This window comes from Erigeron canadensis, chromosome 7 (assembly GCF_010389155.1).
Source record: "Erigeron canadensis isolate Cc75 chromosome 7, C_canadensis_v1, whole genome shotgun sequence".
Classification (NCBI taxonomy): domain Eukaryota; kingdom Viridiplantae; phylum Streptophyta; class Magnoliopsida; order Asterales; family Asteraceae; genus Erigeron; species Erigeron canadensis.
The window spans coordinates 39,221,412-39,237,199 of record NC_057767.1 but is presented as its reverse complement, the minus strand read 5'-3'; the positions used below and the strand labels follow the sequence as shown (position 1 = coordinate 39,237,199).

Here is a 15,788-nt window from a genome sequence, read left to right as displayed (position 1 = left end):
CATGTATCATTACCATTTTCGGATTTTGTTTTATCGCATCCTGTTTGGGCTTTCTATTACGGGTTACTTATTGGTTTTTTTCACACTTTTTTTTCGTTTGGGTTTTCAAACAGTATATTGCAACTTTATCATGTCATTTCTGGTAACGTTATGTACCTTACTACCTTTATTTGGTTTTTGTTTTTAACTAATATATTTAAAACTTTCATTCAATTTTTTTTCTTTGTGCATATTAGATATATGTATTCGATGTTATAATGTGTTTGTGGTATTGCTTTATATAAATATATATTTCATATGGTAAAAGTTTTAAGCCTATGATGCACGGAAACGTCTATCAGGGTGACGTTCCCGTTTCGGGGACAGCATGGGAACGGATACGTGTGTGAAACGGCACCGAAACGTTTCTAATCCGTTTCTATATTTACCGAAACGTTCCCAAGAAGTTTCCGACACGTTTCCACCGGATTTCAGGCGAACATCCATAGCCGGAGATGAAGACAACAGCTGTTAGTTCTTGTAGGTTTTTTTTCCAGGCGAGTGTGTGTTTGTCAGTGTTTGTATGCGTTTTGTGTGTGTGTGGTAGATGAAAAAAACTAACTCAACCGATCGGTGAAGAAGGAGACAAAGAAGACAAAAGAAAGTGCGTATGCATCTGTATTTATTACATGCTTGCTATGTAAAAAAATTCATAAGTTTTGTAGATATAAAATAAATGGACTAAATTAGTCCACGTATGGCTATTGGTTTTTTTACATTATGGATTTTGAAAATTTGACATACAGCTAAACACTTGTACTATAATTTTAATAATAATTAATTAATAATAATAGCAACGATATACTACAAGATACTCGTATTTATAATTTGACCACATGAACCTTTAACATTCTTTTCAAGATTATATGAGTATCTATTTTAATTTTTGTTAATATATTTTTTATTTTTTAAAATTTTTTATTGCCGTATCTTTGCCGTACCCGTATCTTGGATTTTTTAATTTTGCCGTTTCCCGTTCCCGTATTGTTCCCGTACCCCGTTACCGTATCCGTTTCCGTGCAACATAGTTTTAAGCTAATATATATAGACACATCATAAGTAATAAAATGTAATCAAAATATTTGACACTCCACAACATGCAGATGAAAACTAATGTAGTTTTGTCATTAAATAAAGGGGATAACTTGGATGATGTTAACATTATTTTGGTTGGATGATGTTGCTCTCACAAACCATTAAAATCATGGGGGGCTTTTTGACATGTGTAGAAATTGATTTAAGTGAGTTTGTGAAAGCAACATCATCCAACAAAGATGATGTTAACATCATAAATCATTTTCCCTTAAATAAATATATATAATTGAAACAAACTTATATATGACCAAATGATTTTTAATTAGGCTGTTAGAGGTTCAACACAAAAACTCTAAAACAACACAACCATTTGAAAACGAAAATTGAGGGTCGGCTACTAGTTTATTGACAAAAAAGGAGAAGGAAAAAATAATAATTAATTTATTTACTTTTAGCATACTTTTAGTAGTATAAACACTAATGTTTTAAATACAGCATATTGGGTGACTATGGCGTGTATGTTAGGGGCGTTTCCTTTGTCGGCGAAATCCTCCACAGGATCAGACTCGGCTAAGAAGAAGAGCAGCGGAGCACTGGAGAATATTGTTCGACGACGGCGCTTGATTTTGCTTCGTCATGCCAAGAGTTCATGGGAGGATCGCTCCCTTAAAGGTATAACTACGATTCTACGAACTAATTTTCATTTCCATTTCCTTGAGTTTTTTTTTTTTTTTTTTTTTTTTTTTTTTTACCAAAGAAAAGAAAGGGAATGATAAGAAATTCAATGTTTTTGCATTCTTGAGTTTCTTTTTACATAGGAAAAAGAATGGATAGGATAAGTTAGGTGTTTTGGAGCCCAATTTTTTCCAGCCATATATGGCCTGATTTGGATGGAAATATCACTACTCTGTTGTTAATTACAAATCTACCCCTTAACAAACCCTTTCTTCACAACTGTAGGCGGTGATCCTTTCTGGGTTGTTTTCTATTGTATAGTGGTTTTGAATAATGAGGGGTTTTCATTCCAGAACAACTGTACAAAATTTGATTCAATTGAAGAGAAAAACAATAGTGTGAAAGGAATATCAATGATAATTGCCTGTGGAAAGCATTATCTTTTTACCCATTTTTGGGATACTCCATGCGCGGCCTCAATATTTGAAATGGGAGAGTTTTAGATTTTTAGCTAACCTCTAAATTGAATTTGGTGTTTTTTTTTATATAATGTTTTACATTATTTCGGTGTTTTCTTAAATCAAAGCTTTTAACATTGTATATGGAATGTACATAATTGTAAATTTGTATTTTATTTTTCATTTCTTTTATTTATTGAATTATTTCCTTCTCCTTTCTTTTCAACTCAAGAATGCATATTACATGACTCAATTTCTAATCATTTCTATCCTTTCCCTATCTTTTCTTTCTACTTTAAACTCGAGAATGTATAGGATATGATAGGATAGCCATAGGATAGGATAGGATAGGATGGGATTGGACTGGATATACTGTCTACTAGATTTTAGGTCTGTGTACAATACACGAGAGTTTATGACATTATCAATATTAGATGTTAATTATAATAGGTCAGTGTCATTTTATTTATTTTATTGTTACACATGACGCATTATAATCTTATTTTGCACTATAAAGAAATAATATTTTATTTTGAGATGAAACATATCCTAAATATGTGATTTAAAATATGATAATGCTATAGGTGTTTTCTATAAAGATGATATTTACATGTTTTGTCTTTCTTATGTGTCATGACAATTGTTTAAAAAAAACTTCAAAAAAGGATAATAGTACAATTACTTTTAAAATCTTAATATAGTTACATTAAATTGTATTTACTTTTATTTAATTAATTTTGTACCTATGAGATAGAACCTAATATTAGGATTTACATTAGCTATTATTTTATCAGATATATATTAACAATTATTCTATTGGATATATATTAACTATTCTTTTATGATTTCTTATTTTAAAATTATTGGGTAAAGTGTAAATTGGTGATGGAAACAAAAAAGTGTAAATTCAAGTCAAAATTGAAAACAAAAGTCAAAATTGAAAACAAAAGTCAACATTAGGAAATTGAGAGCTATGATTGATCGATAAGTTATTATAGCAACTGTGTTTTAATATATTATGAGTAAAAGATATCTATATCTATATCTATAGAACTATATAAAGCATCAAACTCTTCCTCTTTTCTCAAATTACACTTTTGACTAACCAAAATTCCCTCATTCTTTATTCATTAATTTAAACATCTCTACCTAATATACTAATAATACCCTTAATGAAATAATTTACAACATAAGCCCCCCAACCCTTAAACTAACTATACCACCACCTTTAACAACAATTACTTCAACAATCACCATCATTGTCGCCCACCACCCGTCACCGTCACCGCTTTCGACACCACTGTCGTTGCCACTGCCACCACAATTCGACGCCGCTGCCGCTGCCACTGCCGCCACCCGTCACCACCGCCGCCACCATCATCGCCGCGGAATTGCGCGAGCACATGACTTGTTACTATACAAAGCATCAACTCCCGTATTTTTTCTCAAATTACACTGTTGATGTACCTAAAGTGTCCCTTAACATACTAACAATGAAATAATTTACAACATTTAACTTCTAAACTAACTAAATTGCCCTTTTTTACTAACAATGAAATAATTTATGTTCCCGCTCACGTTTCCCATACATCGGGGTGCGTACGTCTCATCAATATCCATATCATTACATATGCGTGTTTACCTCAATCACAACTCCATCAATCATCAACCATCAAACCAACCAAAACTATACGTACATACACTTAGGAGGATTCTACTTTCAACGAGTCCTAGATGCTTATATATGAGGTCACCCGCAACCTTCACACCACATCTAAAACCCTTTGAAGGCATAACTGACTTCCATGTATGTACGACTATCCTAAATAATCACAATATCACAATCATATGCGTAAACCATCCAACAATCAATCAAAACCATCCATCAACCGAACAATCAATCAAAACCATCCATCAATCAACAATCAACACCATCCATCAATCAACAATCAATCAAACAATCAATCGGTCAATCAATAAGCCGTGAATCAAATCAACCAAACAATCAAACAAGCACGTATGTGTACACTTTTCAGCCCGAATCTCAATTGAGTAGGGAGCTACGGAACTCACCTTGATCTGCAAAGAAAGTTAAGATCGAGCTAAGATGAAATTATAGTCGTTCAACGAGCGTCACAAGTCCACACCTATAATATATACACCGCATATGCATTAATACATACACATATATTATTCACGTTTTTAACTTGTGTCGAAGCCCTACTTCATGTTTCAATTGTGGTCCAAGCCCTTTGGAAGGTTCCCGGGACTCGACCAAGTCATTAGAGAAGCTGCAAAGTAGTTTGCAACCATTTTAAGTCGTCCCCAAGTCACCTCGTGAAAAAAGTTATTATTGTACAATTATATAGTTTTAAGTTAAAACCCAATTAGGTTTTTAAGTACGATTAAGGACTTTAACCAACTCCCAAGACTCGACATGGTAAACAAGGAGGTCAAGAACTAGCTTAGAACGAGTTAAAGTTATCTAAAGGTCGTCTCGTGTCCACAATATATCACTACATTTATTATACACATTCTTATACAATTACATGTTAACCTTTCATGTTCATCTAAGCTTTTGGTGGCATACCCGACTTTGCACAGCCCTAAAGTCACGTATAGGACTCCATAGGAACCAAGATATGACTTGATTGAAAGCTCAGCCCGACCCAAGGAAGCTGGGAGCAAGGCTCGAACAAAATAGAAAACTGGAAGTTATAGGCCACCATCTTGGACGGTGGCTCAAAAGTCCTTTACGGTGGCACTTCTGTCTTACGGTAGGTTCTGAGGTGAGACGGTGAAAGCTAGCAAACCAGACCACCGTCTGGGACAGTGGTCTTGGGCGTCCAAGACGCTGGTTCTGTCCAGCATGCACAGCAGCAGCTCAAGCAACAAAACTCGACCCGTTTGGACTTTAACTCAAATTTTGACTTGCAATATCGGTTTGTGAAGCTTCAAGACACCCTTTAGAACGTTTTTGAACTGAATTAAGTCTATCCCATCCTAAAACAACTCTTCTAAACACCAAATCATTCCATGAATTCGGCCAAATCAAACCAAGAACAGTCAAAATCCCTAAATGTGACTTAGAACCCTAATTTGACCTCACAAACGGTTTTGATGTTTTCTTGACCCATTTGAAACATAAATGAATGTATATTAACACAAATAAAGGTAACCCATTTCATAAAAACAATCTAAAACATCCATATCTTGTTAAAACGGGTTTTGACCCATTTTACCCATTTTGCAAACCCTAATTCCGACCCATTAGGGTTTTGACCCAACTTTTGAACTAAGAAAGCTTATACTTGACTAGAAACATGTAAATGAGTAATAAGTTGTGAATTTAAGATGAGTTTGGCTTACAAATTCTTGCACCAAGGACCCAATTCTGAAATTGACCCGAAAAGGAAGAATACCTGCACTTAGGAGCTTCAATCTTTTAATATGATGAATTAATGATGAAGAAGATGATGATTTTACTACTAATCTAACCCAAGAACATTAATTGATGTGAGAATTAAATTAGAGAAAGAGATATGTGTGTGTTTGTGTGTGTCTTGCAAGAGAGTTAGAGTGAGAAAGAGGTGGGTGGATGAAATGAATGGATGGGTGGAAGAGTTTGGAGGAATAAGGTTAGGTAAGGTAGGTGGGTCATGGGTGTGGGTAAGATCCACGGGTTGACCCGTTATCATTCGACTAGTTAATTAATCGTTAACTCGAATCATCAAGTATCCTGTCAATCGACCCGTTTAAGCGTATTCTAATTTGTTATTCCTCGGATGAACTCAATTAGGTCGTTAATTAAATTTATTAGTTAAATCATACAAAAAGTCAAACGGTCAAAAGTCACGGATGTTACAAGCTGTCAAGTGGATACTCAGATACTTGAAAGGTACACAAAAGATGGGTTTATGTTACAAAAGGAAAGATGCTATTCTTAGAGGTTACACGGATGCTGATCTGGGTGGTTGTAAAGGGGCGTTTAAAAGCACTACATGGTATGTTTTCACAGTCGAAGGAACAACAGTGAACCGGATGTCTAGACTTCAGAAATGTGTAGCTTTATCAACAACAGAAGCCGAGTACCTGGTTGTTGCTGAAGCAAGTACGAAGTTAGTATGGTTGAAGACTTTTCTTGAAGAATTGGGTAAAAAGTAAGTTGATTACTCACTTGTATTGTGACAGAGAGTGCTGTGAAACTTGTATTGTGACAATGAGAGTGCTGTGAAACTTGCTAAAAACCCAGTCTATCATGGCAAGTTGAAGCACATCGGGATGAGGTATCACTTTGTTAGAGGATTGATCAGTGATGGAATAATTAGCTTGAAGAACATCTCAGGAGACGGGGTAACTAGGGAGTGTAGAAGTTTAGGGGGATTTTCATTTACAGAAGAGGGGGTTGCAGTTTTGGTCCGAAGACACCAAGTGGGAGATTGTTGGCGATCTGTTGTCTTCAGCCTGACCCACACAATTATGGACAACAAAGAATTAGAGACTTGTCCAACAAGCTAAGCAAGGGATTAACCTAATTCTGGTCTACAAATTAATCTGCTGTACATGTAAATTCTATCACTCAATAATACAAAACCCTAGTTGCCCCCGTGGATTTGTTCACACGCATAGTGTGAGATACCACGTAAAATCCATGTGTTATTTGATTTCTGTTTTACTGTTTTGTGTTTGTGTTCTGAATACCTAACACTCCCTTGCTCATTATCTTAACTCATTGGGCTGGGTGGTGATGATCAACTCCGGATAAAACTTAGAAACACCTTATCAAATTATAAAAGATTACAATCACCCGAGAAAATGCAACCTCCCTTATTGCTTATACTGCCTTATGCTATGAATCTCTTGACCAATTTTCACTAGTTGCATAAAATCCAACCATTAAATTATAAACTTCGTGACGTTTCCCCATGCCAACCTCGCATACCTGATCCTACTTACGCTAGCTTGAGGTTATGGATGTCTTTAAAATAATAAGTGCCTTGACTAGCAGCTTTGATTTTGCATAAAATTTCATATTATTATATTATACGTATTATCTTAATTGCACATAGAAATAATTTATTTGACGACTGGGAGATAGTTATATGCACTATCATTGTAATGATTTTGGTTTTATGTCACTTGTATGCTTATAGAAATGAAGCTCGTCTCTAATCCCACGCTTTGTTTCCTCTTCCATTATATATTATGCCTAGATCATGATCGTCCTTTAAGTAAAGCTGGAGAAACTGATGCTATACAAGTTGCTTACAAGCTCCAACAGCTGGGTTGGATACCTGAACTTATTTTATCTAGGTAAGTTATTACTTTAAGCATCATGAAATCTAGGTACATGTACATGCACAATGCTATTTCCTCGACCCACTTTGTATCTTTACATGAAACATTAGAAGTGTTCTTACAATCTTACTGACGTAGTGATGCGACACGAACAAGACAAACTCTAAAGATTATGCAGGACCATGTGCGAGCCTTCTTGGAAGCTGAGATACACTTCATTTCAAGCTTTTATTCTGTTGCGGCAATGGATGGGCAGACAGCTGATCACCTTCAACAAGCTATCTGTAAATATTCAAGAGATGAGATACTTACAGTTATGTGAGTCCTATTGACTGTAAGAGCTTCTTTTCTATCGTTCAGTTGAGATATTTTCTTCCCTTGTTTGATTGCTTGTATAGGAATATGAACAAGAACATGTCTTAAAATGACCGTACCCTTGTTATCATAAGTATTCCTTGACTAAATCGAATTCAACTACGGGTAGTCAGATCTAATAATTTTGTTTACATGTATCTTTGAGAATCTTAGTTTATAGAATGATTTAGGTCTAAGTGCATCATACTCTACACCACGTTTTATCCAATGTGTGAACTAGGGGCGTTTGATACATGGTTTGAAGCCGAGTGATAGAAGAATTTCAGAAGAAGAAAGAATTTGATTGTATATTATTCCAAAACTGAAAACTAATTACACCCAATATTAAAATATAAAGGGGGCGGGGTATAACCGCTTCTAACAAACATTCAAACTAGTATCAATTTTGACATATTTAGTCCCTCTATTTACTAAAGATGCTATTTTCTTCCTAATTCTCATTTCAATCATAACATTTACTCCCCTCTTTTAAAGATTTTTGACCTCAAAAATGGAAAGTAGGTCCCAAGAAGCCTCTAAGACGTCTAGTCCTTCCCAATGGACAAGCACTTTTATGACCATCTTCCCATTCCTCTTTTCTACCTTCAGAATAGTTCTTGGTTGCAGAGTGAATCTGTGTCCCATTGGTAATGGATATGAAGTAGGAATAGAACCCATTGCCTTCTCAAGAAGTAACACATGGAAAGTATGATGCATTTGAGCTTAGTAGGCAAATCTATTTGGTATGCGACACTTCCAACTTGTTTAATCACCAAAAATGGACCAAAGTATTTAGGATTGAGCTTCCTGTTGTGATGAGCCTTCAGAGATTGTTGAGCAAAAAGATGTAATTTTACATAAACCCAATCACCAACGGAAAATTCCCTTTCAGATCTATTACTGTCTGCAATCTGCTTCATCCTGTTCCTTGATGACTCCATATTGTTTTTGAGTTTTTTAATCATGGCTTCCCTTTCTCTATGCAATTCTTCCATTGCTTTCACTGCAATGTCATTTGGTATAAATGGAATGTGCAGCTATGGTTTAATGCCAAATAGAGCTTCAAATGGTGACATTTTAATGCTGGAATGCCAAGATGTATTGTACCACCATTGTGCCAATGGCACCCAGTTAACCTATGACAATGGGGCATCTAAGCACATGCTATTTAAGTATGCTTCCAAACTTATGTTTGGCACTTCTGTCTGTCCATCAAATTGAGGATGGTAAGCACTAGTCATGGCCAATTAAATTCCTTGTAGCCTCATAAATTCTTGCCAAAAGTGACTCAAGAAAATGGGATCTCTATCTGATACAATGGTAACAGGATTACCATGTATTTTGAAGATACTATCCAAGAAAAGCTTTGCCACAGTCATAGCAGTATAAGGATGACTTAATACCAAAAAATGACCAAATTTGGTCAACCTTTCTACCACTACCAAAATGGTATCTTTTCCATGGACTTTAGGAAGGCCAGATATAAAATCCATGGAAATATGAGTAAAAACTGATCTTGGAACAGGTAGAGGCTGTTATAAACCAGGGTATGGCACTCTTTCATACTTTGTCCTCTGACATGTTGAACATTTCCTCACAAATTGTTGTACATCCTTATGACATCCCTTCCAATAAAACATTCCTTTTAGTCTGGCCAAAGTGGGTGTTATCCTTTAATGCCCTCCAGTTGCAGAAGAGTGAACCAGTTGCAATATTTCTTGTTTGAGAGTTGTGTCATTAGGTATCAACAGTTTAGATTTCCTCTTTAATAATTCCCCATTCCAAGATATATTTGGAATAACAGCTCCACCTTGCAAAGATGAAATTAAATCCTTGGTGACTGGATCTTGCTGCAAAGTTGTCTTAATTCTATCCAATAAAGCATAATTAATTGAACTGACTTCCATTTGTAATAAAGCCAAACCCTGTACTTTGGATAAAGCATTAGCAGCCACATTTTCCTTTCCTTGTTTATAACAAATCTCACAGCTATACCCCATCAGCTTACATAGCCATTTTTGTTGCATTTGTGTCACAATTTTCTTATCGAGCAAGTATTTAATTTCTGGTGGTCTGTTTTGATGAAAAAATGTTTTACAGCTAAAATAGTGATGCCATTGCTTCACTGCCATCATAATTGCCAGTAATTCTTTCTCATATACTGACCAAGTTTGTTCCCTGGTAGAGAGTGCCTTACTCATAAAAGCCAGAGGATGATTGTCTTGCATTAGGACTGCCCCCATCCCTTTAGATGAAGCATCAGTTTCAATAACAAATGTCTTTGAGAAGTCAGGCAGACTTAAAACTGGGGGACTGCTCAGGACTTGCTTCAATCTATCAAAAGCATTCTGTGCCTTTCCAGACCATTTAAAACCTTCTTTCTTTAACAACTCATGTAAAGGTTTTGCTATAACTCCAAAATGTCTGATGAATCTTCTATAATATCCAGCTAATCCAAGGAAACCTCTCAATTGTTTGACATTAGTTGGCACTGGCCATTCTTGTATGGTTGCACTTTTTGATGGATGAGTTGACACACCTTGTTGGTTGATCACATGCCCTAAATACTCCACTTGAGTGCTTCCAAAAGAGCACTTTGATTTCTTGGCTTTTAAAGCATTCTCATTAATTGCAGAACCCCTATTAAATCCTGCAAATGTTGACTCCACCCATTGTTGTACCCCAATATATCATCAAAGAAAACCAAAGTGGACTTCCTTAACACCTCCCTAAATGTGGCATTCATGAGTGATTGGAAGGTTGCAAGAGCATTAGTGAGATCAAAAGGAAGTACCAAAAATTCATAGTGACCCATATGTGTTTTAAATGCAGTTTTGTGAATATCATCCTCAAACATTCTAACCCGATGATATCCTGATCTAAGATCTAATTTAGAAAAAAAGAAAAAAATTCTGACCCTTGCAGTTCATCCAACAGTTCCTCAATCAATGGAATTGGGAATACATCCTTTTTAGTGGCATCATTCAATTTTCTGTAGTCAACACACATACGCCATGATCCATCTTTTTTCTTAACCAAAACCACTGGTGCTGCAAATGCACTGTTACTATGCCTTATAACTCCAGGATCTAATAATTCTTGGGTCATTTGTTCAATGATGTCCATCTGTGGACCGGTATCTGTAAGGTTTGAGATTAAGGTTGACTTTTTCATCTTTCAACTCAATTCTATGGTCATACTGCCTCTATGGTGGTAGACCAGTTGGTATCTCAAAAATATCCTAATATTCCTCCAATAATGCTTCTAATTCCCCATTATTTTCCAAATTCTGCAAGATTGGTTGGTATAAATTGTTTTCACTATTTGAATCCTGCAGGGCACACATGTGTGCCTGAACTATATTCCCTTTAGTGCTTAACATAGTGGACAACTTTTCCATAGAACACAAACTAAGACCATTCTGAGAAATTCTTTTTAACACAAAATTTTGACCATTAATATTGAATTTCATTTTCAAATTCCCAGAATTCCACACAATGTCATTTAGGGTTTCCAACCACTAAACCCCTAGCACAATATCATAATTGGTAAGTTCAAGCAATAACATGTGAGCTTCAAACCAATTACCCTGCATTACCCATTTAAACCCGTTACACACAGAAGCACTATTCATATTATTTCCATCTGCTACTGAAACTCTAACATGAGGAATATCTAATAATGCAAATTGCAGTTTAATTCCTATATTTTTGCTCATGAAATTGTGGGTTGATCCACTGTCTACAAAGATGTGCAGTCTCCTAGTTCCTACCGTACCAACAATCTACATAGTGGAATAAGAGGGTATGCCCATTAAAGCATTCAAGCTAATTTGTGGTTCTCCCTGAACCATTGACCTACTAGATTGGCCCATTGCTCCCACATTATTACTCTCTATCACTGCATTTTCTTCATTTTCCTCATCATCTACTACTTCAATAACAAATATTACTTTCCTTCCCTTACAAACCTTGCTCAGAGTAGTAGAGTACTTCTCATCACAATAGAAACATTCATTCTTGGCTCTCTTATCCTCCATAAACTTGGTATTAACTTTTCTTGGAACCAAAGCATTAGAAGGTACACTATTTACAGGTGTAGCTAATAATGGCTGTTTAGCAGCATTGGTCCACTGTCCAGTTTTCACCCCAGATCCCTTATAACCTCCATTGCGACACAGTTAGGTGTAGCAGTTTATTAGATTGGTTTTGCAATTTAGCCAAAGAATAAGTATCTTTTAGTGTTTTTGGCTGAAACATTTTTAGTGGACATTTAATTTCAGGTTTTAAGCCCTCTATATACAAACTAATGGTGTACTCCTCACAAAGATTGACCTTATTAAGTAACCTATCAAATTCATCAGAATATACCTCTAATTCTCTAGTTTGAGTCAATGCCTTCAAAGCCCCCATGAGTCTGCAGATCTAGCCATGATGGATCTTGAATACTCATCCCACTGGATCTGGTCCATTGTCTTCCCACTTGATTTGATGTAAGCTTGATGCCAAGAAAGAGCCCTTCCATCCATGTGAATCGCTGCATACCTCACCCTCCTTCCTATCTGCTGGTTTATCATCAATGGTGAAAAAATGGTCACATTTGTATAACCACCCTTCAACATCATCTCCTTCAAAGCTTGGAAAGTCAAGCTTCGCTAATCTGTGATTGCTGAATCTTTCTCCTCCATATGCTCTAACCACCGTTGTTGACCTCTGTTTCTCCATTTCCACCATTTGTGCTAACAGAGTTTGAATGGTTGATCGAAGAGAAATCGTCTCATTTTGTGTGGCGGATACTTCTTTGGTTAATCTTTTATTGTCTTTCGCCAGTTTTTCCATTTCTTGTGATTGATTTTGTGTATGATTTCTTGTTCCCATCTTAATTTCCCAAATTTTTTATCAGAAAAATTAAACCCTAATTCGCCGGAGAATAGTGGCTCACTGGAGAAGACGATCGGAATCGGAAGCCAGCTGAAAAATCGGTGGCTCTGATACTAAATTGATAGAAGAATTTCAGAAGAAGAGAGGATTTGATTGTATTACCAAAACTGAAATCTTACCAAAACTGAAATTGTGAAATCAGTTATCAGTTCGGGTTGGAATCCAATCAATTTGGGTGGCTTTGGTTTTCTGTATTGCAAAATCCAAACAAATGGCAAATCCAACCAACTCTTAATAGTCTTTAACTAAAGCAAACGATATAAGAGTATGCATTTTGTGTCTCATACAAGAGTTTGTTGATCATACTCGCAACTCGCAAGGTCATCTTGATCTCTGTAAAGTAGGTTTGCTGTCTACCATATAGTTGATTATTTGTGAGACTGATGGGGCAATGATTTATAGATAAGAACAATGTACTTACAAAATAGTTACCAAGAGACCCGTATAAAATAATGTGGCACATAAGATGGACTAACCAGATGATTTTTTTTCTTTTGTATTCTTTGCTAGCACATGATTTTAAAAAAGGTCTCTTCGTAAGTCTTCTGTAAGTGTAGCATTCCTCTTTGTGGATTAGAAAATGATAAGCCCCATGGGAGCTTGTCTATTATATGCTAACTTTATTTTTTTCAGGTGTATGGGACATAATAGAGGCTGGGAAGAGGCAGCCTCTACCTTTTCCGGTGCCTCAGTAGAACTAAAGACTTGCAATGCTGTCTTGCTTGAAGCTGTTGGCAAATCATGGGAAGAGGTTAGTGTTTTCATACTCTTAGGATTTTGGTGGTCATTGGTCATATGAAACGTCTATATGGAAGGGCTATCTGTTTACTATTCTGGTCGTATACCCTCTGCTTGTGAATTGTGATTTGCTTATATGTTGTTTTGAGTGATTTGAAAAGGCCGTTTGTTCAGACGTAAAAAATGCATTGCAAATCTTATCTAGACTTTAGGGTATGTATGATAATGATGATGATTGTGTGACGATCTTGATTCTCTTGATTTGAAAAATTGTTATGATCCCACATCTTTGAGCTAGCTTTTGGGATTGAGTTCTACACCGAGCTTATGGCTTGGTGCAGCTTGGTGCGAGCCTGTTATGGGATGGGTTCGTATCAATTGGTATTAGAGTCAGCCTTACCTTTCGGGGTTCTAACACTCGTAGTGGTGGCTTGGACCCGAAAAAAGAAAGGTGTCAAGCGTCACCAACATAGCCGTGACTAGCGAGCTCGAAGTGGTGGCCTATGGAGTGCTGGCTTGGACCCAAAAATAGAAGGGTGCCAACCGTGACCAACATAGCCGTGACCAACAAGGACGTTGGTTCTTCAAACAATGGGGTACTGTTTAGATCCCACGTCGGCCAAGTATAGGATTGGTTGATAGTGAGTTCTACACCTAGCCTATGGCTTGGTTTGAGCTTATTGTGGGGGTTCGTTTAAAAAATCCTGTTGCATAGTTTTATTGTTCTTTACTATGCAATGGTTATTTATGTTACTAACCAAATCTTTAAATTGCAGGCATTTCTTTCAGCAGGAAATGGTGGCTGGAAGCTCCAGCAATTAGTCAAACCAAATGCCAGCCTCTAGAACTTATTAATTATTACTAGAAATCCCTCATAGTTGTAACAATAGTTCTAAACAATAGTCCTTATTGCCTTTATCAAAGCAAATCATGGTTTATAAAACTGCATTCATCAAAAGTAAGTTATCTTAAAAATGTATTCTCTCTTTTTATCTAGCTTTAAGAATCATATCAAATAGATTTAACATTGATGTGATACATGGACTTGACATGGGTGTTAACAGAATGATTTATTTTTTTAATACTATCTATTTTAAAAAGTTGTGCATTGATGTCTATAAAAATTGTTATACTCTTATTTTAAATGTCCTAATTTGACTTAATAACTTTTTTTTTTCTCGTAACTTTGACGGTAAATTTTTTTTGTTTATGTTATACAAGTATAATAACATTTGATATAAAATACATGAATGAATTGAGTTTTAAATATGCACATTAATAGAATTTTCATATACTATATATGATAAATAAAAGTATTCATAGTCTAAGGTAAAAAAAATAAGACTTGATTCAAAATAAAAAATTTAAAATGGAGCGGAAGAATTAATTTTTTGTATGTCGTCCTAAACGATTTTCTCTATATGGAGGTTAGCTTAGATAGTCAACCAGTTATGTCATTAAGTGTTTTAGTTTTAAGCAATTAAAGTGTCTGTTGTTTGATGATTAATCTGCTTACGCAAGATCATATTAATGTTTAATGTGATAATGCTTTTTGTTGGTTTACGCTTTACTATTATGTGCTTGAGATGTAAGTTGGTCTTCCCATTAGTCGATCTGTGAGTTAATTCGTTCAAGGGCATAAGTCGTATCAGGCCCTAGTTCTCCTTGTGCGAATCCCACTCGAATTCGGTTCATTTTTGGTGTGTTATTCCAAGTTGTTAATTCAATACTCATCCCTAGTGGCATGGCGTGATTTGTACAGATCATTTGATGTATTTTAATGATATTCAGTTAGTTATTCTTGGTCTTAGCCCTTAGAGGGCAATCGATTGATGTGATTATTAATGTTAGGTGAATTAATCTATATCTATACTATATTATAAAGCATATTCCTCCGTTTAAAATTTTAAGTTTAAACATTTACTTCCCCAAAATGCCCCTTCTATCAATTTTATATTACCAAACACCTTTTCTCTCTCCTCAAATCTCAACCAATCATTTTTTTTCTTTTTCCTCCATAAATCATTTACTTTTCCAATTCATTCAAAATCTTTTATCTCACAAACCATATATCGATAAATTATAAAAATTATATGAGTGTTCTTAAAATTTCATGCTTTTTCATTAGAGACGTCATTCGATATACTTTCGACGAATTTTTAAAGCCGAGGGCGGAACCCGTACGGTTAAGGCCTTTGGCTATCACACTTTATGACCTATCATCCCACCATCTCATCGCCGCAACGCGCGG

The 15,788-nt window shown here is 35.7% G+C and overlaps 1 protein-coding gene across 1 annotated transcript; it reads left to right on the top strand.

Annotated features, from left to right (window-relative positions):
• Nucleotides 1–1,453: 1,453 nt before the first annotated feature.
• LOC122607989 (uncharacterized protein At3g52155, chloroplastic) lies at nucleotides 1,454–14,512 on the top strand. The gene is made up of 5 exons (XM_043781073.1): nucleotides 1,454–1,746; nucleotides 7,421–7,520; nucleotides 7,644–7,823; nucleotides 13,433–13,550; nucleotides 14,314–14,512. The coding sequence occupies exons 1-5, from the start codon at nucleotides 1,584–1,586 to the stop codon at nucleotides 14,380–14,382; spliced, it is 630 nt and encodes a 209-aa protein (XP_043637008.1). The 5' UTR covers nucleotides 1,454–1,583; the 3' UTR covers nucleotides 14,383–14,512.
• The last annotated feature ends 1,276 nt before the right edge of the window (nucleotides 14,513–15,788 follow it).